The sequence below is a fragment of the Choristoneura fumiferana genome, chromosome Z (genome assembly GCF_025370935.1).
Source record: "Choristoneura fumiferana chromosome Z, NRCan_CFum_1, whole genome shotgun sequence".
NCBI classification, from domain to species: Eukaryota; Metazoa; Arthropoda; class Insecta; order Lepidoptera; family Tortricidae; genus Choristoneura; species Choristoneura fumiferana.
The window spans coordinates 19025754-19049332 of record NC_133472.1 but is presented as its reverse complement, the minus strand read 5'-3'; the positions used below and the strand labels follow the sequence as shown (position 1 = coordinate 19049332).

The 23579-nt window shown below is 37.4% G+C and overlaps 1 protein-coding gene across 3 annotated transcripts in view; it reads right to left on the bottom strand.

Annotated features, from left to right (window-relative positions):
- Nucleotides 1-210: 210 nt before the first annotated feature.
- LOC141430673 (uncharacterized) overlaps nucleotides 211-23579 on the bottom strand; it is a 61929-nt gene continuing 38560 nt past the window's right edge. For 2 of the 3 annotated variants that reach the window (XM_074091513.1, XM_074091520.1), the window contains 5 exons: nucleotides 16736-17155; nucleotides 10619-10743; nucleotides 7643-8056; nucleotides 6150-6324; nucleotides 211-4716 (listed from right to left, as the gene is read on the bottom strand). In XM_074091513.1, coding sequence (XP_073947614.1) covers nucleotides 660-4716; nucleotides 6150-6324; nucleotides 7643-8056; nucleotides 10619-10743; nucleotides 16736-17133 — 5169 coding nt within the window. In that variant the 5' untranslated portion in view covers nucleotides 17134-17155 and the 3' untranslated portion in view covers nucleotides 211-659. Of the gene's footprint in view, nucleotides 4717-6149; nucleotides 6325-7642; nucleotides 8057-10618; nucleotides 10744-16735; nucleotides 17156-19697; nucleotides 19877-23579 lie in introns of those variants that run through there. The other variant, XM_074091503.1, reaches the window with a different exon arrangement.

Sequence of the window (23579 nt, the reverse complement as noted above, 5' to 3'; positions counted from 1 at the left end):
AGACCACTATATGGCTGACTGTACCTATTTAATTTATAAAAAAATTAAATTAGGTGTTCTTTGCCATTCACCCTATTGACAGCACCACGATTTTAAGATACCTCTTTCAACAAAGTAGTTCAGTAAGTGACATTTTAGATTTAAAGAAGGTCAACTTGTAAGTACACCATAATATTTAGGCCAAAAAAGTGAAAATAATGAATACGGGCTGCGAATATGGAGAAAGTATAGGGTAATTTAATTACCTACTTCGACTACGGAACCCAAAGAGGAAGCGTACAAAGATGTAGGTATTGAAAAAGAGGACCGATTCGACAGGCATGATCCAAACGATTGACGAGTCGTTTAATTTATGTGCCAACTCATCAAGACTCTAGTTTCTAGTGTGACTAGTCTAAAATAAAAATTAAGTGAGGCATCTAATTTTTTTTTCATGACTCTTAATTCTAATACTTGTGTCAGTTAGTATTTAAGGATATACAGCAAGTAACAGTATTGCTCGTAACTAAGTAGAATCATATTTATGTAATTGTTCGACGGAATCACAGGAATCATTATTATAATATTATACAGTAACTGACAAAGAAAGCGCACTATCTAATAATGTCAGTATGCATCTCCAAGGCATTATTACATACTGGATCCTATTTGGTCATATCTTATGTCCTTCTGGCACTTTTTTTTGGTGAATCACTTATGTCATTTAGTTCCAAAATATTTTCACTGCTATAGTTCTTCTTCTGTACTTCTTTATCTAAATTTTCTTCGTGCGTGATGGGAACAACACTTAAGTACTCAGTGTTGTCATCCGTTGTTGTGTTTGTATTCGTTGGTGTATTTTCTGACCTTGTAGTAGGAGAAGTTGGTGTTTCATTTTCTAAATTATTTCTTATTACAGTCGATCTATGTTCAGTTGTATGTTCCCTGCCTAAATCATCTGTATCAATTAAAAATGTCGAAATTGGCAAATCAGCTACTTTCTTCATGTTTTTCACATTACTAGAACTTTTTGAGTGATCAAGATTTTTACTCATCGTCTCAGAGCTTAGTTCACTTGAACCAGAATGCATGTTCATTAACAGGTCATCAAAAACTGTGTCTACTTCTGTAGTCGATAAAGTTTTGCTATCAGTTGTTTTTGTTAGTTCAGTTGTTGTGCCATTAGTCGTGGATATCAGTTTTTCAGTTGGACTTGAGTGGTCATCAGTACTTTCATTTTGTGTTTCGTTTAGATTAGTAGGCTCTAAATCGTGACCTTCCTGGAGCTTTTTAACAAGGCTCTTGTTGTTTTCAATTTCAGGTAAAAATGGGTTCATTTCCGTTTCATGGTCTTCGTATTCCGCAGACTGGGGGTTCAAATGTTTCGTCACTGGAAACGTCTGATTACGTTTTAGTGTTGATATCTCATATATAGTGACATTGAAATTGCTTACGGGTGTTGTGTTTTGTGGCACACTTTCAGAATTCATACTAGGTTGGAACACTGGCTGTTGGCTCTTCTCATCTACGGTTTTACTTTTTTCAGTAAGCACACTTGTTTCGTTACTGTCCTTGAGGATTAATGGTTTTGTACTGTCGGTCTCTTCCCAAACTGGAGCAGGTTCCATTTTATTTGACGGTGTCAAAGTGTTTGTTTCTTCAGTACTGTCATTTGATTTAATTGATTGGTTTTTATTTTTTTCTACTACGTTGTAAATGTATTCACTGACAGTAGTTGATTCAACTTTAGCTTTATCTTTTAGACTTTCCGTTACTGTCGACGTATTAGCTACTTTCGATTCTGCATTGACTCTTTTAACGCGAAATTCTTCGTTATCATAATCTTGAGCCATTCCATACAAAGGTTCGTCATGCTCTGTCATTTTATTGTTGCTGGAACCCATATTATTCAAATAATCTGGCTCAAAATCATCTTTTGTTAATGCATGGTTCATTATCTCGTCGATTTTATTTACAGTTGATTCAGTCGTTTCAAGCTTTGTCAATTTGTTAACTATTTCTTCATAATTTATTTCTGTTACAGGTTCAGATAGCCAATCAGAATCTGTCGTTACTTCATCTTTAAAAATTGAAGTAGCTTCAGTCGGTACTATTGATTTATCTGTACCATTCTTATTATCAACTGACTTCGAGGACCGATTGAAGAGCATGTTTATGGAATCAAAAGTAATATCCAAGTTCTCTTCAGGTTGTTCCTCTGTAGTGTTATGTATCTTATCGTCATTTTTATTGTTAACGAGAATTGTTTCTTCCGTGCTACCTATGTTTTGTGACAGAAGATATTCATTGTGAACATTAGTTTCCGTTGTAGTAGCTATAATTTGGTGTGTTTTATTGTCTTTGGTATAAGATGTATCATTTACTTGGTCATTCGAAATATTAATTAAACTAGCCTCAGTTACGTTGAGGACAATGGTATTAATAACAACCGGAAAACCTGAACTGGGATCCATTTCTGTATATGATATACTTGGTGCAGTAGTTGTGGTTTTTTCTTTATCCATATTTTTAAAGCTTGTGTCTGAAATTGAAAATTCTTTATTTCCAGCGATTGTGTCGAATGATAAGTCATATTCACTTCTTTCTGAAGTAGTTGTAGCTTCGTTTGTTTCCTTAAACGATCTTGACTCAGTTAAATGTATGTCAGAATCACTATGACTTGAGTTGTCATTTAATATAGAATTTATACTTTTCTCACCTACCAACCAATCAGTGTCAATGTAAAAATTATTTCCACTTGTAGTAGAGTCCATATCAGTTTTATCGGTGTTATTATCTATTTTTTCATTATTTCGCGAAATAGATACCATTTCAGTACTGGTTGCAGCTGAAGGATCGTTTATGTTGTGATCGGATGTAAATTTTGTCAGAGTAGTACCTTCAACAGTTTTATCCTCTGCGTTATTGTTAGATTTTGTTTCTGATTCAATGTTTGAAAATAAAGAAGATGCGGTGCTTGAAGACACTGTTGTAGCCTGACCGTCAGTTTTATCTGGTTTTAAAGAAGAGCTCTGAAAATGTGTTTCAGAAAACATATCCATTGGTCTGGAATTATCTGATTCTATCGATGCAAGTACATCAAAACCACTAGATTCAGTGGTTTGCACAGGTTCCGACGTGAGTTTGTCTTCTGTTTGCCCTATGTTTCTTGTCATTTCCAATTTCAGTTTCGACTCATAGTCTGATTCGTCGTCAAGTTTTCGATCGTGTTTTTGTTCTAAAATTTCTATTTTTGTTTTTTCCTGTGAAGTTGCATCTGTTGTCATCATTAATTCAGGCAGAGATATTTGATCTGACACTGGTTCTGGTTCCGGTGTAGATTCTGGCTGAAGTTTTGAGTCTAGAAATAATGAGTGTTCAGATATGGGTTTAACTTCTGCTGCAAATTCAGTGTCCGGTACTGTTTTAGGCATGGGTTCTGATGATGGTTCAGATTCCGTACTTGACTCGGCCGCTGGTTCCGGTTTAACAGTCGTGTCAGGTTTGAATTTTGTTTCTAGCTGTGGTTCATGTTCAGTTGTCTGTACAGTTTTTACAGCCGGTTCTGGTTCTAATACGTGCTCAAGTTTTGATTTTTCACTTGGTTTTGATTCATACATTGACTTGAATTCCATTTCAGATTCATGATGCATTGATTCCATTGTTGTTTCGGTTTTCGGCTCTGGAGAGGGTTCAGGTTCAGAAGAAGGTTCCGGTTCCGAAGAGGGTTCTGGTTCTAAAGAAGTTTCAGGTTCTATCGACTGCTGACGTTCAGACGAGTGTTCGTGTTCGGAAGATGGTTCCGGTTCTGAAGATGGTTCCGGTTCTGAAGATGGTTCAGGTTCGGCAGAAGGTTCAGGTTCTGAGGAGGGTTCCGGTTCCGAAGAGGGCTCCGGTTCCAAAGAGTGTTCAGGTTCTGCTGAGGGTACGGGTTCGGAAATGGGTTCAGGTTCAGAAGTGGGTTCTGGTTGCGAAGTTGGTTTAGGTTCCGATGTCGGTTCTAGTTCAGAAGTGGGCTCAGGTTCTGAAGATGGCTCTGGTTGCGGAGATGGTTCGGGTTCTGAAGTGGGTTCCGGGTCCGACGATGGTGCAGGATCCGAAGATGGTTCCGGTTCTGCTTTAGGTTCACTAGCGGGATTGACCGTATGATCATTTTCTGAACTAATCTCGGATTTTTCGGTTTTTTGTTCTTTTTCATCGCTGCCTTGGTGACCAAAAATATGTGAAAATTTAAGATCAGGATCGGTTTCTGTGGTTGTTTCTTGTAATACATGACTTGTTTCTTTCCAGTCGAAAACATTTTGGTCTAAATGTCTGTTTTGATCTTCTTCTTCCGAATTAGGTTTATTAGTAGTTAGACCAGACCCTAAATCCGTAATTCTGACTTCTTTCTGATTTGTGTCATCTGTCGGATTGGGTCCAAGTATTGATATACACCGGCGAGGATTAGTACTATCCAGAATTTGCCCTTGTGGACAAGTACATGTAAATTCAAGCGAACTTTCATCGAACTCGCATTCATATTCACAATTGTTTTTATTAATTTGACACAGATCCAATACACGTCTCGCCTCTATCTTATCTTCTGCAACATGATACACGCTTATCATTCTATTGTTTCTGGAGAGATAGTTATCTAAGTTGGACTTCAGCTCTTTGGCAGTTAATGAAGGAATAGGTTTTTCATTTGATTTCGATTTCCAGTGAATTCTGTATGTTACGATAACAGACCCTTTTCTGTAAAAAAAAAAACATGCATTTATATTAAGATCTGTTGTCAAATTATCAAAACAAAATATTATTTATCAAAACAAAAGCAATATTGCGAATTTTTGCCTCTCTATCGGGTTGTCAACACCAAAACAACATCTCAAATCGTCCTGGTAGCAGAACACCCTGATATCAGATGGCCGATCCGATATATAGTGCTAGCGGTACGCCCCGAAATTCAGCAAAATGCTGCACATGGTGTTAAAAAAATGAAAATCGGAACGATTGATCTTTAGGCCATATGTATCAATTTGACCCGTAGCACGAAAAAAAAAAACAAAAATGGAGAGGAGTTATGACGTCATCTTTTTTTTTGTATGGGAAAAATAAAACGTTTGTTCTGAAATCTATCGTGTGTGGTAATCTAATAAAAGGACTTACTAAGCCGATTCTAAAAATATATCACATCATTATATTTCAGACACTTGTTTTACATTAAAATAAAAATAATTTTCAAAACATATCATGTTTGGGCTCCTGCAGATATGATGCGGTTGAATCATTATTTGTAAAATATACCTAAAATGATATGTAATAGCCTCATGTCCTCCAACCCCAAGAAAGCAATTTTGAAAACATTTACATTTAGTAGGTATTTTTTTTTTATATTACAAAATGTGATGAAATCACAATTAGTTGAAACATGTATAAAAAGTTCAATTTTAGACACTGAGGATGATAAATACGAGAGGAGTTTTCTATCATATTTATATTAAAAACTTTTATTTAACTTGCAATGTTTAATGTATGTATTCAGTATTCAGTATTTATTTATTGCAACAACTTTCACAATAAATTATAAAAATGATGCCCTGTTGGGGCGCGGCAATTTTAAAATTAATTACATGAATTAACTTATACATAACATATTATGCTATTTTAACCTCATGTATCTATGTATGTGTGGGTTAAATCTTGCAAGTTAAGAGAAGTCTCTTCGTTCCATTCTCCAAACAAACGTAGTCCCGGTCTCATTTGAAAACTAGGCAACAGAAATAGATGAAATTTTGTAAGTATGGACTAGACGTAATTATCTGTGCCTGTGGTTTTTCAGTTTATTTTTTTATTTGGTCTACAAACTGGAGAGTACATCATTCCTACAGAATTTATGCTTCTTAATATTAGCATACATCTCATGTATATCCTAAAATGGTAGACACAACTTGCACAAATGGTAAACAGTTATTTATAAAACTAATTCTAACTTAATAGCCAAAAGAGAAAATAAACTAAAACAAAAAAATTCAGTACCTGTTGTATTACTTTTGATACCTATGCTATACGAATAATGAACATAACTATCCAAAGATATCATGTACCTATGTAAAAATGTTGACAACCCGCTAGAGAAGCGATTTTTATAATGAAAATAAATAAGTTAGTTTTGTATATGTTTTTACCTGAGCTGAATAACTTCCACTAAAAATTCGCTGTCTTCTTTGGAGAACAAGGCTTGTCTGAGAGCATTGCTGAAGCTTTGGGTGAATGATTTGTAATCATCACTATCAGGGTCTGCCAGCGCAGCTGTAAAGTCTTCGTTGTCTATTCTAAGTTCGCCCTCCATTGTTCTTGGTACTGAAAACGAAAACGAACAAGATGTCTACGCATATCTTAAACTTTTGTGATTTTCACTCATAGTCAAAATACCACGCACAGCACTTATCACGCTAACACATACGAGTAATATTTACCTCGACGTTTCGGCAGCATTACAGAGGTCGTAGTCACCAGTAGACTGAAGTGTGGGGTGTCAAGTCTGCCTAGCAGCGCGAGTCCTTCGAACTACCCGCACTTGATCACAAATGGTACCGGCACTCGTATCGTATCACGAACTACCCGCACTTGGTAATTTTTATTTGTCACCCCATCACACCGACACACAACACTAACAACATCCGATCGTCCCTCAGAACATTAATCCCGACGCCGACATTTATTTATAACCACGAAGATGAAAGCTTATAACCATCGTCCCGGTTGAAATTTTTATGCTTTTTTATTTCAACTGCTTCACGTACCATTCTTGAGTAAAAATTACGTTCCGTGGAGAGAATTTTGGGATTGTGAAGCTCAATCCAGTGGTTTGGTCCTGACTCCAATAAATGCTCGGCTATGGCTGATTTATTTATCTGGCGATTTTTAATAGCTGCAATATGTTCCTTGACCTTCTCAGCTACTGTTCTTTTCATCTGTCCGATATAGGAACTACCACAACTACAATCAACCTTATAAACACCCGGTGTTTGGAAGGGAACGACATCCTTGGGTGTCCTAATATGCCTCGCGACTGAGCTTAGAGGGTCAAAGAACATATTCCAGCTGTTAAAAATCGCCACATAAATAAGTCAGCCATAGCCGAGCATTTACTGGAGTCAGGACCAAACCACTGGATTGAGCTTCACAATCCCAAAATTCTCTCCACGGAACGTAATTTTTACTCAAGAATAGTACGTAAGCAGTTGAAATAAAAAAGCATAAAAAATTTAACCGGGACGATGGTTATAAGCTTTCATCTTCGTGGAATCCTGTTATAAATAAGTGTCGGCGTCGGGATGAATGTTCTGAGGGACGATCGGACGTTGTTAGTGTTGTGTGGTGGTGTGGTGGGGTGACAAATAAAAATGAGCAAGTGCGGGTAGTTCCTGATACGAGTGCCGGTACTATTTGTGATCAAGTGCGGGTAGTTCGAAGGACTCGCGCAGCTAGGCAGGCTTGACACCCCACACTTCAGTCTACTGGTGACCACGGCCACTGTAATGTTGCTGAAACGTCGAGGTAAATATTACTCGTGTGTGTGAGCGTGATAAGTCCTGTGCGTGGTATTTTGACTATGTCTACGCATGTTTGCGATACCATAAGGTATGAATTGCACAGTAGTTTATGATATACGTACCATACATCAATGAATCACTACTTTCTTCAGAATCTACATTATGGATGGGTTCTTCTTCTCTCTGTATATCAGGTCGGCTTGTAGTAGTCGGTTCCGTTTGTTCATCACGAACATGGCCAGGGCTTTGAGCAAGTTCTTGTTCTTGGTCGGGAGTGCGTTGTTGGTCGTTATCAGGTTCTTGGTCGTGATGGTGTTCCTGGTCGTGGTCGTGGTCCAGACTGTTTGGTTGGTCGTGTTCGTGGTTGTGTTCATGGTTGTGTTCTAGGTCGCGGTCATGGTCGTGGTCGTGGTTGTGGTCGTGGTCGTGCTCGTGGTCGTGGTGCACTTGCCCGATGCCGCCGAGTGCCCGCGCTGAGCTGACGGACGCGTTGTACTGTTCCACGGGCGTTGGCGAATTGGTGAACAAAACGCCGGCTGTAATAATATTTTTTTTTTTACTAAGGTCCATTTCGAAATACTCTAGTTTACTAAGTTTAATATATTAGATACGGATTTAATGCATTGATAAATTGATCACGTTCAATATCTGAATGATAACTTATTATAATATTTGACTTAATGTTTTTGTGGGATTTGCAGTTAAATTGCAAAAATGGAACCTTTTAGTTTCAGGTGGTAGGACCTTGTGCAGGGTCCGCCCGGATTACTACCACCATTTTGCTCGCTAATCCTGCCGTGTACTGGTACTTGAGGTATCCGCCATCTTAGGCCTCTAGGTTAGCAACGCATCTGCAATACCCCTGGTGTTGCAGATGTTTATGGGTGGTGGTGATCTCTTACTACCAGGAGACCCACTTGCTCGATTGCCATCAAGTCGAAAAAAAAATTCGATCGGTCTCTAAAATAGTCATCTATTGAATGCGTCACCTTGTGGACGAAGGACCTTGTTACTATAAAGCTGTAAGCTCTAATTTGGCATTCGTATAAAAATTAAAAAAAAAATGTTTATTGAATTTTAGTTTATACATCTAGCATCTTACAATTCAGGTAATAAATCTGGAAAGCGGGATTCAATTTTACGTCTGGGCCGATTACCCATACAAACACGAGTATAAAACCCTTTGGTAGACATATCCCTTTAAAATCTAAATTCGAAATTCGAATCAATCAATCAATTTTTCGAAATTTCCACGGAATTGGAAATAAAGTACATTGTATTGTATTTTAACATCCGAAAGCTTGTGGATTTATTATACAATTTATTATTTGTAACATACATAACCTTACAATGCTTACATTAATTTTTGCCTTTTACATTACTCACTCATTACAAGATTTTATTTTTTTAATACATGTAAATTACTACAGGAATCGAAACAGTTTTGCCTCCTGAACATGGGAAAATATTTATTATAATTTATTCCGCCATATTAAAAAATCTCGATCATCCAATGTTCGAGTGATTGCCGCGCATAATCTGTACGCGCCTTTAACGTCAGCGGGGCGGCAAGATTCGATTCGAAGTTAGAATTTTGCACTTCGTATATATAAGTATAGGGCCAGGTGTCTTGCCAAACTGCTCTAGTCAGTACCCGGCGAAATGTAATTATGCTAACGCTCTACGCTAGCACTTCACTTGGCTTATTCGTTGAAATATTTTCGTCAGCGAAAGATAACTTACACTATAATAGTTCCTATTGTGAGCGAGGGAGATGCCTTTAAGCTACCTTTGGGACACGTGAGTAAAATTTTCTAATCGAAAGAAAATATCGACAGAAATCGGGGCTATACAACGTTGGACCGGAGGTCCATTGCATTTCTTGGATGGCGCCGAAGGCGTGATAGAATTTCACGTGGTGAAAAAAGTGTTGGTACTGTAGTGGACGGACGGTCCACTAGCTTAATTATTTCCCTATTTAAATTAAATGCACTTCTTTAAGATATTTTTATGTATTTTCAAGTTCAAGTTCCTACGTTGGCAGCTAGAATACAAGTCTTCTGTTTAACACCCTTGCGTCCGTTCCATATTATTATTTAAAAATGGAACTATGCTGCCAGCATCGAATCAACGGACACAAGAGGTTAGTACAGTACCCTTTCTTTTTTTTCATATTTGGAAATAATATGGTTTTTCCTACTCAGAATCAAGAGCACAATTGAATCCGATAGTTTAAAAAAAACCCCTAAAAAATAAATTTTGCGACGTTCATACACTTGACAAAACTTACTGTGAAAAAAATCAAGTACACTGAAGGAAAAGGTAAGTACACTTTTTTTAAAACGCCCATGACATAATTCGGGCACGGCACTAATAACGATAACAATCGATCAATGCAAACACTAAGTTAAGAATTTTGATGACTGGTCAAGACAATAATTAATGTCTTTATTAAAATCAAACCGACCAAGTGGGAGTCGGACTCGCGCACCGAGAGTCCCGTACAAATTTGTAGGTATCTTTGATCCAATGTCTAAGGCTCTGCTAGCCCTGATCCTAAGAAAAACGTACGCAGTGTAGGGTCATTTTAGATTGGTTACTGACATAGACAAACGGGCATAAAGATGAAGATTTTCAGACTTTCTTATTGGTTGTGCTAGGTACAAGGTACCTAACCTAACCTAACCTTACCTTCATACCAAATTTCTAGTTTCTAAGATAACTAGTTAGATTAGAACTACTCTGGAGTTTTTCATTACCAGTAGCAGAGCTAAGCATTTCATATTAATTTCACCTGGATATCTCCACGCGTTCGTGAGAATAAGGGGCTTGTCGAAGGATGGACGGATAACAAAGTGATGTTATGTTTTTGCCGATAAAGATTCGTCATCTTCGTCATACAATTACCCTGTTTCACCACTCATTGATAAATGTTATGTGACAGATATTTGTGATGCCGTCTCTGTTTGTTTTTTTTTCGAATAAACAGAGACGGTATCACATCGTCTGTCACATAAAATTGATCAATGAGTGAAACAGACTCTTAGTAGGCTCGTAGTCAAGAGGCTTAGAGGTTTAATTGGTTGGTTGGGACTCACTGGCGGCGAGGGCGATGACCGCCACGACAGCGACGACCATGAGCCCCAGCAGCGTCCAGCACAGCGGCCGCCGGCAGCCGCCCTTCTCTCCGCGTTTGTCTGCAGTCACGTACAGCTTCTCCCCTCTGCAACCAGCCAAACGAATTCAAATAAAAATAATCCATATCTAAGTATACATTATAAAGAGAAGACCTGACTCATTGACTCATCAACGCCCAGCATAGGCTGCGCATGGGCTTGGGCTACGCTGGGATATAGGTATTTGGCTGGGAGTTGATGGGGACCTAGAAAGCTGATTATTTTCATAGGTGTTTGTTTTTAAGATTTAGACAAGGAATAAGAAAGGATTTTTCGAAATTCAATGAAAACGGGGTTGTAAGTTTGTTTGGAAGTCCATAATTTTTGATGCTAGAAGCATAAAACCTTATTTTTATTTTAAGCTAATAGTTAGAGATAAAGAAAACGTATTTTTACGTTATCTCAAATTCCATCCCTAAAGGGGTGAAACGGGGGTTCAAAGTTTGTTTGAATTATGATGAGGCTGATTTTTGGATTCGAAAATGTTCACTTAAACAATTAACGTCCGTCTGTCTGTATATCTGTATTTACCTACATATAATCATCCTAAAAACGACCAAAAGACTAAAACACGAAAAAGTGGGCTCGTAGAAAGTAAATGTTACCTACCCCAAATTTAACGCAAGCGAAGCCGCGGGCAAAAGCTAGTGATTGATTAATAAAAATAATCAATCATTTGAATACCAAGTCAATAATTTTGTTTTTGTTGACATAAGTTGAGCTTGTTATGTTGAGCTGTGAAATGTAAACATTTGAATCTTATTTACCTTACCACTGAATGTTGATCACTGTTCAATAGACAGGTAGTTATATATTTTGATTTAAATTGTCTATTATACCTACGGCTTGTCGTAGAATGTTCACGATTCAGAAGGTTATTAAAATCAATAGTAAAACCCTAAAAACTGACTCTAATATACTATCACATCCTAAAGGGAATGATGTGGAAAGAACTTGAAATATCTACCTTGACAAATAACTATACTCGTACATTCTGTCGGTACGCTCGCTTACTCTTGCTATGAAGGAAGATTTTTAGTAGTTTTGGATACAAATGCTCTACCTATTCTAAATACGAGTACCTACCTACACACTTATACCAATTAAATTTAGTTTTAAATTTGTTGTTGATTGTTTTTTTGCTTTTGGTAAGCATACACGACATATTAACAAATAAACCGAGCCCAGCCTTTCAAGGCATTTCTTGGCGACTGCTGCGTCATATTTTCATTCATGTTGCGCACCCATTTATATTGCTTGATGTGATGAGCTTTAGTCGCAAAGGTATGTTTGAGTTATAATACTGCGACTGACGTGATTTTGTTTAAGCAGTAAGTACCTATGTGCCATTTTGTTAGTTGGCGAAGTCACCTACTTTTGATACCTACAGTATATATTTTTTTACAAATTATATAGAACGTTAAGTCGCAATCGTGTAGTAATGAGTTACGATCAAATAATGTATGTAGGTAAATTCAAGTTCTTTCTCTTCAGTTCTAGGTTCACGGGAAATATTAACAAACGAGTTTAAAGTTATGTGCTTTAAGGTCGGATGTGGTGCAACAGCGCAGTCTGCACCAGGAGCAAGCCGCTACACGGCGGGCCGAGGTGAGCGCGGTCGGGGGTCGACGCCCTGGGCTTTGTTCCTGCGCCGGCCCAGGCTCCCCCCCCCTGCACCCCCGTGGTGATGTACCGTCAATAGCGTCACACATTTACTTACGTGATAGGAAAAAATAGGAGACTTGGACAAGCAATGCAATTTATGTTAACCACGTTCATACAGTTTTAAAAACTCAATCTCGCATCACTGTGGATCAATTTCTTTGCTAACATCATGTGTTAACATACCATACTTACATCTGCCAATGGAACCATCGAGTCGAGAAGTAATAATCTGTGATAAAATATCACGCGAAGCAGTCTCTTTGATTGACTGTATATGCTTAATTACACGAAGGAAAAAGGTAGGTATCTATTGTGTCTTATTTAGGCTTAATGTCATTAAAAAATAAAGACTCACTGAGCATTTGAAGATAATGTTTTAGAAATGATTCTAAATAACAAAGCTTGTGCAACTTTCAAAGCTTACGCAAGGCTAGTAACAATGGCAAGTGTGACACATTGTTAAAGTTCACACTCGCACTCGTACTTGGCAATAGCGTGACCTTAGATAAATATACCTATTTATAATAAGTACTAAGACATTCCTTTTAGGTTAATATTTTCATTTTAATAAGTTTAAGTTGGTCTAGAGCCGATTTCAAATTGAGAGGGTTTCAAACTGAGGAGAAGAGCAAAATACGGAACCTTAATGCTGCGATAGAGTAAAAAACCGGCCAAGAGCGTGTCGGACACGCCCAAAATAGGGTTCCGTAGCCATTACGGAAAAAAAAATATTTTCCTAATGATTTCGTATTTTATACGGAATCTTCAAAGTTTAGGTATATTTTATACCTAAGGCTGCTATTTACTCTTAAACTACTAATAATTCTCAAGCAAACTTAGCCGTTATAGTTTTCCTTGAAAGTTTGATATACACACTACCATTCTGTTTTTTTTTTAAATTTCCACACCGGTTTAGATTTTAGAGGGGACACTCGATTTTAATGAAAATTTGCACTTTAAAGTTGAATATTTTGCAAACAAATCACTGAATCGAAAAATCGTTTTAGCAACCCCCTAATGTTTTTGAAAGCTTTCCAACGATACCCCACACTACAGATTTGGATGAGAAAAAAAAATCATCCCCATTTTTATTGTACCCTTTTGTCGGCATAATTTACATACATATTAGTGCAAAATTACCGCTTTCTAGCATTTATAGTCCCTGTGCAAAGCCGCGGACGGACGGACAGACAGACAGACAGTAAGACATGGCGAAACTATAAGGGTTCCGTTTTTGCCATTTTGGCTCCGGAACCCTAAAAATGACCACCAGATAATAGCCCACCAAGTGTGCTCTATTTGTATTATGTTTGGAATTTGTTTCAGTCGATGTCAGCTATTGTCTAACAGAGTCCGACTCTGACATGAATATGCAACAACTTTCTCAAAACAAAATGAAATACTTAAAAGATAACGCGACTCATTTGTTGTTTAGACACAATTGCTTAGTAAATATAAAAGAATGCTAAGACCACAGCTCCGAAACTTTCTGCCGGATTCGAGAGATAAAGAAAAAACTGTTTTGTAACTTCTAAATACCTATTGGGCTGACTTACTCTTGTTTGGAATAGTAAAAACGGATGCCTAACATTCTACCAATAAGCATATTATACATATATGTAGTAAAAAAAAGATATTAACTACGGGTGAATGAGCATACTTATATAGGATTTTGAAAGAAATATTGAGCATATTTTCAAACATAATTAATATTAGGATTTTAACATATCTATTTACAAAATATGCAAAATAAATTTTCTTAACAAGTCGATTTGTATGATATGCAGTCACCTGCATTAATATCTAGTAAAGCGGAACGTGCAAAAATACGAGTATCCGACACGTCCTACCGGCCCTAGAAATAAAGTCGTATCAGATATTCACACACGCTTTGTTGTCTCAGATATTGGTGCTGGTGACTGTACGGCTCAAAAGGACTTTCATTTAAGGCATATTTCCGGATTTGAAAATTCATAGATAGTCAAGTTACGCGAACAGAAGAGATGTCCTGCCCTGCCGGTCTGCGCAGACCTAGAAAGTGTCCTGTCGACGTATAAAAAGTAAATTGAGGTTAAGCCCTTTAATTTAATGCCTTTCGTTCAGCAGCAGTAGTTGCATCAGGTAGACAACCACCAAACCGCATTCTGAGCGTGCGTTGCACGCGTTGTAAGTATTTGCTATGATATGAGCGCGACACGACCGGCCCAATTTGCTTGGAACAGATTGCAATCATACTTGTTGTACCTATTGTTCTATCAATTTACAGTAGTTATTACAATCAACGGAATTACAATTAAGTGTATATTACCAAGTAAATCTTGACACATTGCATTGCACAAATATGAAATTTCTGCGTGCGAGTAATGTACGACCTCGACCATTCAGGACCCGGAATGAACGATGATAATGTACGACCTCGCTTCGAATTTTGGGTCCACAAATAAATAATTATAAATATTTTGGGTCCCTATCACATTGTACAAAATCAAGTTTCTGAGTATTAACAATGTGAACCATAGGAGAAAAAGCTATACTAATTAGTTATAGGTACCTACTTTTCTGACATACACAACAAGTTAGTAAGTATACCTACCTAGCATTTTTTATAGTTGTCAATATTCTGAAACTATAGAATACTTAGAACTTGTATGATAACAATAATTACGTACAAAGTAACGTAGCGCTTGAGCGATGTTATTCTATTTTAATTTAACAAGAGATACCTATCCAATGAGGTGTAGGTAGTAATGTAACAGAAAACAATAGTACCTACTATAGGTAAGTACTTAGATTATCAGGTTGGTTATGGTAGATCGAGATTTAGGTCTACTTTGATCGCGTATCCATTGTCACGGCTTTGTTGATATTGATGAATTGACCGAAATATATCGAAACCTCAATAGTGGGCACCCCGAAATGGACACTTTCAATTGACGACACACCTACATTATTAAAAATACCTACTGTGTTTGACATTAAGATTTTAAGATTCATATAATTTATATAAAATAAATGTAACAAAATGTCCACAGATGGATATAAGAATACATATTGCGACCACAAATGTTTAAGTAATCTAAATTATTTGTTATACAGAGATATTGTTGTTATAAACAACTTACTTTTACCTACCCCACCAGATAAATTTATCTGATTGCGGCGCGCCGAAGTTTAAAACGATGATTTTATAATTTTCACCTCAGCACCTCAAACAGGCAGGTTTTGCTATGAGAAATCAGTGAGCAAAATCGCATTTTGCTCACTCCGTGAGACAAAGTAACTTTTTAATTATTATTTTTTAAATGCTGAGTACAGTGTTGAGTCTACACACTAAATTCCAAATATTTGAACTTTACTTTGATCTGTCATTTCACTTCAACACGAAAAAAGCGAGAAATAGGATCAAATGTGTTGATTACAATCTTAAATTAAATTTTTGGTATTAAAAATATATTGATACATGACAATGAAATATTTCCAAAATGTAAATTTTCCCGATCTTTTAATAAAGTATGCAACCTCGTTGCACGAAAGCCGCTTCTCTTGTTTTTTTTTTTTTATAAAATTATTCCGTATACTGCCTCTACAGTTGGAATAAATATTTGTTAAATTGGATGAGTTTTTAACAAATCTGTTTATGTTTATGTAATAGAAATCTTAATTAAATTCATATTTAAAGGTTTATTTATAATAAATGATACGTTTATTGTTCAAACTTTTTAATGACCCCAAGATGAGGCTTTACGCAGTATTAAAAAATAAGTGTGACATATAATATAGCACAAGAAGTTCTAAGTTCAAATTACAATGCATGTTATTATGACTGTTATGAGTATGAGATTTGTATTGTATCTACTGGACACTTTATTATGGTTTTAAATGTGATTATTATAGTTGTTTCTTAATAATCGGATTATATTAAAAAAAAATGTGTTTGTTTTGTAAACAGGTAGGTATATGTGGTTTTATTCTTATGTTACATTTAAATGATGTTCTCGCTGCTGAGATGAAAAATTGTATGTGTCACGCGAGACCAAAGTTTTTAAGCATCTCGTGTATTTGAATCCCTTGATGCTCTCAGGATTCTAACCTAGAATCACTTGCTGACGCTCGTGATTCAATTGTAGAATCCTTCGCTTCCTCGGGATTCAAAATCAACACTCGCGCCAAAAAACGACTTTGCTCTCTTGTTGCACAAATAACTATTCTCAGTTCAATTAAGTACCTATTTGTTTTGTAAAACCACAGATGTAAAACGATTATTTTATTTTTTAAGCGCAATTGCCTATTTGTAATTGTGTCTTTGATCAATTGCCGAGGCTTGATATGATATGGTAGGTACCTAATGTATTTATTAATGTTTGAAATACTAACCTCATATATTTCCTGTGCTCGTTGACGGGCACGAAATATTCGTCGTACGGATTCGTCGCATTCATGTCCACTTCGACATCTTTCTTCTTAGTGTTTCCATTTTTAGGTTGCAAATTAATAAGTTCGAGGTTGACCGCTTCCAGGGTTTTCGTGTCGCCATTAAATTCTTTGCTGTGGCCATTTTGCTGCGTATTGTTAGAAGCGAAGGAGTCGTTGTGGTTAGGGTCGTCATGTTGGTAGCCGCGGTTGTCGAAGCCGGGCGAGGGCGGGGTGGGCGGTAGCGGCGGCGACGGCGGCGAGGGCGGCGACGGCGGCAGCGGGGGCGACGGCGGGGACGGCGGCCGGTGCTGCGGCCGCGCCGCCTCGCGCGGCGACGCTGATCGGCTGTGGTTATCCATTACCTTTGGAGCTGACTGACATCTGCCAACAATAAATAAATTATGAGATTTACATTCTAACAATTTGTTTATTTGAGTCGATCCTAACCATCATCAGGGATAAAAGATCAGAGACTGTAACGCTTAGGTGCTAGCGATCGCATTCATAGTCTCTATACCCTTATCCTATACAGTTTGATAGAAAGAAATGATAAAAGAAAATGGTTCCGATTCCAAATGCGTTAGAGAATAAGGCATCTCGTCCCACTCTCCTCCTAAATATCTTTACAGTCATACACATTTTATAAGTTATACATAAGGAAACCTTTCTTAAAAAAAAAAAACGATCGTGTTGTTAGTGTCAAAAGGAGCAATATACAACGAGATTCAGTTTCAAAGGCGTTTTATATTTCATTCATTTGCGGATAAAATTATATAACAGCAAATAGGTACTTAAGCTTACTTAAAGTAGGTAAGCAGTGATTTATTAGTGAAAATTAAATTGTATATTGTTATTTTATAATGTTGATGTTATGTGAAATAACAACAATATTGATAAATAATAAACATAAACAATGTTCTGTTTTATAGAGTTGAATAGTTTCCAATCGCTACAAATAATACTGTATCACGAAATACTTTGTCATGGTTTTATTTTCGATTTGCTCATTACTGAACAATAGATTTTGTACGTCGTTAATTTCAGGGCAGCGTAGGATTTTTAAGATATTACTCTTAATAGCTATAATTAGAGAGCGGATTTGAACTTCCGATTACAAGTTTAATATGATGACTATTTATTTATTAGATATCATGTTACCTACTTATTGGTCTTACAGTTATCTTATTACTTAGATACTCACCGCAATGCAATCTTATAAATAATTAAATTCAATAAATGTTATTCCTGCAACAAACTATACGTAAAGAATAATATTTTATTCTAATTAAAGGAGTTTTATACAGCTCAAAAATAATAGAGCATATTAATTACGCACCTTTTTGATAAAAATAAATACTTACTTGTACTAGTCTTATCCATATTAAACTTGTAATCGCTACTTCAAATCCACACTACACGATGATTTTTAATCGGTGATCAGGAATAACAAAAAGCAATAAGGACGGTCATTACGGTCAGTACTGAACTGAACAACTTTTCTCATGGGACCAATACGAAAATCGCGGTAGAAAAATCAGCTATGTCATAGAAAACCTCAGCATCTCACCAGCCTCAATGAATGAAACCAGGGATTTTTATCCCGATTTTCGTATTGGTCCCATGGGAGAAGTTATTCAGTATGACCGTCTTTATTGCTTTTTGTTATTCCTGATCACCGATTAAAATCACCGTGTAGTTATAATAGAGAAAAGAAGTTATTTTACAAATATAATTTTCAACTAGGACGATAACAGGGGAGAGTTGGGAAGTTACCTGACTTTGACAATTGAAGTTTTAAGCCTCACTACCTCCCTACTAAGTGAGATAGAAATTATTTAGTACTCAATGAGTGCCATAAGCTTAGCTGTTTTGATTAAAGGTAGCGGTTTAGTATTTCCTTCTTATTTGTTAAAAAAAAATGAAATCATTGAATCATAATCTTAACATCAAACATAATTTATAAAACTGTAATGAATTTACAACACTATCGAATTCGAAACATAAGCGTTACTTAGTTAACCATATCCCTTCTTCGGGCAGTCGGGTAACAAAAGAACAATGTTGCCACTGGTACGGTAATTTATCTTATACATGGCTATAAGAACGAATATTAGATTAGTTGCATGGCAAATGATAAAAATTATATATAAATAAATAAATAATAATAAATATCATAGGAGCCGTGGTGGCCTAGTGGTTTGACCTATCGCCTCTCAAGCAGAGGGTCGTGGGTTCGAACCCCGGCTCGCACCTCTGAGTTTCTCGAAATTCATGTGCGGAATTACATTTGAAATTTACCACGAGCTTTGCGGTGAAGGAAAACATCGTGAGGAAACCTGCACAAACCTGCGAAGCGATTCAATGGTTCGTGCGAAGTTCCCAATCCGCACTGGGCCCGCGTGGGAACTATGGCCCAAGCCCTCTTGCTCTGAGAGGAGGCCTGTGCCCAGCAGTGGGACGTATATAGGCTGGGATGATGATGATGATGAAATATCATGGGACACTTGACACCAATTGACCTAGTCCCAAACTAAGCAAAGCTTGTACTATGGATACTAGGCAACGGATAAACAGCACTAACATTCGTATTATTCAGGTATTTTTCTTTTTAAAAACAATGTTCCAAATACAGTAAATTTGGCTTCTACTCGTAGATACGGCACCTCAAATTTATACCACCGCAACACAGAGATAGCCACAAACGTCGGCCAGCTTTCTGCGGAAAAGCACAACGTTCATTTTGACAGATTTTAAAGCATCAAAACAGTTCAGTCAGTAAGTATATGTTCCTTTGGTCTAGTCAGTATATAAACATGCTTATGATTTGTAAAAAAAGATACTGCGGTTTCTATCAAGCGGATTTAAGGGTGACTATATAGTTACTGCACAGAGGGCGCTATTTCCTGTATTACGAGTATATTACCTACTTGATTGATGGGCGTAACTTCTCGTAAGTCTATTTGCACTGTATAAAGCTTGAAAAACACTGACGCCTGATATTCGAGCTAACGGGAAAGAGGGCACACAGAATACCACGCCCCACGCCACGCTTATTTCCCGCGCGGTATTCTGTGTGCCCTCTTTCATGTGAGCTCGAATAGTTATTACAACCGGCACCGCGCCGCGCTGTACTGTACCGCCCCGCCACTGCTCTCTGAGTGTTTCAAGCTTTAAGGATGATCTAAGCACTTGTTCATAGCTTGCCACACTTGCAAAACAGCCGCGTCAGTGCGAAATATGTGTTGTCATGCAGAAACACATACGTCATTCGTTTTGTTTGGAAACGGTTGCGTGATTTGAGCAGTGTAGTTTTGAGAATGAGCTCGTATAGAGTTTGATACACGTTAGTGCCCCGTGTGGTGGTTTAGAAGGGTCTGTGGAAGACGTTGATTTTTGTGGGAGTGGAGGGAGGGTTTGCATGAAAATACACATGGTGTTGCACGGACATAGTTGTCTAACACGCCGTGTGGATGCGGAGTAGTAGCAAAGCAAAGTAGGTACATAGGTAAAATAGGATTACTGTAACACCTGAATCAAACCAATATTTAACATAGAGGTTGTTGAAGTAACCTTTGAAATAATTTTTGAATTAGGCGTTACTTTGCGGAGGTCCATATCAATGAACGAAAATAATTTCTTTGCTCACCCGCAACCTTATGATAGCTACGTTTATGCAAGATATGCGTGTTCATGCAGTTCCTCCACCTCCACACTAAGAACACACACAAATCATACAAACCTATCTAACACCACCAGCACACTACACTGACGCGTTTTGAACTCAACCAGAGCTCATCTTCAGAGCAACACCAAACACAACCGTACACCATGCTACCAGATGTTAGACTATCCATTACAATTTTTAGCAGCTATTACTAGTAACACAACCAACTTAACCTACGCAGCCTACCCTAACCTAGTCTAACATCTGGTAGCATGGTGTACGGTTGTGTTGTTCTGAAGATGAGCTCTGGTTGAGTTCGAAACGCGTCAGTGTAATGGGGTGGTGGTGATAGATGGGTTTGTGTGATGTGTGTGTGGAGGTGGAGGAACTGCATGAACACGCATATCTTGCATAATTAACGCAGCTATATATAAGATCGCGGGTGAGCAAAGAAATTATTTTTGATCATTGAAAAATTTGAGCCAAGTGGGTAAAAAGAGAACTTTCATTTGACCATTAAGTATTCTACTTTAATAGACACTTGAGTGCAATGTCAAGATATGTTGCCTATGTTAAAATTTGTGCTCTGTGTAAGGTCACGCGCCTTACAAAAGCGCACCAAACGACCTAACGACCAGTATAACGAGTGTTACGCATTATGCCGGCAGCTGTCCTTAATCCCAATACAGCAGCTAACGAGGCAAACAGCCTCTTACCGCGCTCATAATGGAGCGCAGCTCAAGCACATAGCTAACCGTGACGTAACACTTATGTTATTAAGCTACTCACTGATCCGATCGATGCCAATTATGCTTGTGAACCCAATAATTAATTTTATTTCGTTTCAAATAATTTCAATGTTATGTAGGACTAGAGTTTACCCGCGGCTTCGCACGCGTAAACTATTCGATCTGGTAGTTGCAATTGAAATTCCGGGATTTTACAAAATTCCCGTCGGAAATCCCAAAATTTATTTCGTGATCTTCATTGAGGTGTTGTTGAACAACTATCCCGTGGGAATATTGGAATAAAAATAGCCTATGTGTTATTTCAGACATCCAGCTATCTACATACCAAATTTCATGACTCTAAGCTCAGCGGTTGTTATTTCTTAGATTTTACCTCTATCCCGTGGGAATATCGGGATAAAAAGTAGCCTATGTGTTATTCCAGATGTCCAGCTATCTCCGTACCAAATTTCATCTAAATCCGTCTAAAACAAACATACACAAACACACAAACTTTCGCATTTATAATATAAAGTAAACTTTCTCATTTATAATTATAATTATAATAAGTAGGATTAGTAGTATAGTCAGTCACATGCTTATAGATCTAGTGAATAATGTTTTTTCATCGTATCAAGATACCTAAATACGAAATTTTCCGGCAAAATACATTATTCTTACTTCTGTACAAAAATAGTGATAATAAAAAATCACAAAAGGTTTACGAACACTGTTTCTTATGCATATCCACAAATCTGCAACTGGAGTGCCAAAAACGCCGATGGGCTACTGTTCCGTGCCCTTAGTGTAAGTTTTCGGTTACAAAATAGGTACGTCTCGATCGCGTTTGCGTTAAAATCTCAATTTGTATGGATACACAAATATCGCAAACGTTCCGCTAGAGGCGCTGTTCGTGTTTCCATATAAATTCGAACTTGTGTTTTTTTTTGCTTAATATACAAAATGTACACACCCCATATCATATTTTCTGAAGTTTTTCGCGGTCCCAAGGTCAAAGAATCGAATTGCTTTAAAATTCCAGAGAAATAATGCGAAATAGTAGCGTAAATAGTAGATAATAAAAAGGTGGTTCGGTATCAAAGCAGTTAGGTAATATAAACAGTGAATGAGACAATCTGTTTGTAATGCAATAAATATTTTTTCTTCCAACTATGATTTAATTTCATCATAACCGCACTAAATACCCAGCACAAATTGCATTGTTTTAGATTTTTTTAATTGCACCACCAAACAGGTAACACAAGTATTTTTGCTATAAAATTAGCCTGCATAGTGTAAAAAAATCAAGTGCTAGGTTGGTTAACCTGGCGGTCTTATGAAATTTGACAGATTGCGTACAAAAAATTGTTGCTACCAATGCTATCAAAAATAGTAAGTAGCCGTATATAAAAAAAACTTTGTGTGTTTGGTTGGCCAACCTGGCGCCCATCCGAAATTTGACAGATCGCGGGTAAAAATATCTGCTACTAACTGCCAAAAAAGTAAGAAATTAAAAAAAAAAACAAATTGGCGTGAACCTTGCGAATTTTCCGTGGACATTTTTTGAGAGTGCGAATGTAAACTTACAAAAATGGAATCATCGAGTGCTAGTGACATTTCTTTCATATTAATTGCTAAGTCTGAGTTTTTTTTTGTCAACTATTCCTGTAATAGTTGAAAGAAAAGCAGATTATGCACCTCGCATTAAGTAATTTATATTGCCCTCGTGCTTTTTAAAGCCCTCGCTAACGCTCGGGCTCCGAATCGACACATGGTCCCATAATAAATAACTTTCTGCTTGGTGCAACAATCTACTATTGTCGGGCATAATGTAAATAATGTGTTTGAGATATAGATAGAGAGTGATCGAGATACACGGCTCACTCACATATTAATAAATAACAGAGTTATGCTCGACATGTTTCGAACCAAAATAATGTAATACTTTAAACATGTTTCGTATCGTAGCGTCGTAGTCGTTTAGGCATCGCCAGGTCTTCTGAAGTGTGTTCCCGGTCCCGGCAGAAGCTCGGGTCTCACCTTGTCGGAGGGCTGAGCTTCTTCCTGTAGGGTGGGTCGAGCACCAGCGAGCGCGTGTAGTAGTACTGCGCGTGCGCCGAGCGCTGCGCCCGGTCCCTCTTCTTGTACCGCGCACTTCGCGCTAAATTCCCGCCTCCGGGCATCCTGATCTCTCACATTTTCGGCAACTGATTATAAAAAAATATATTTTTTTCTACTTTTGCTACTGGAGCTGGAAAGCCAACTTCAGATACTGACGGTCGCGCAATGTCGCACTCCTCTTTCAGGTGACGAACAAAACAAAGCATGCGCGTAAACAATAATATTATTGCTTGTGCTGTAAGCAACATACATAAAGGGTGCACTTCAAATGGATATCAATATCATTTTCATC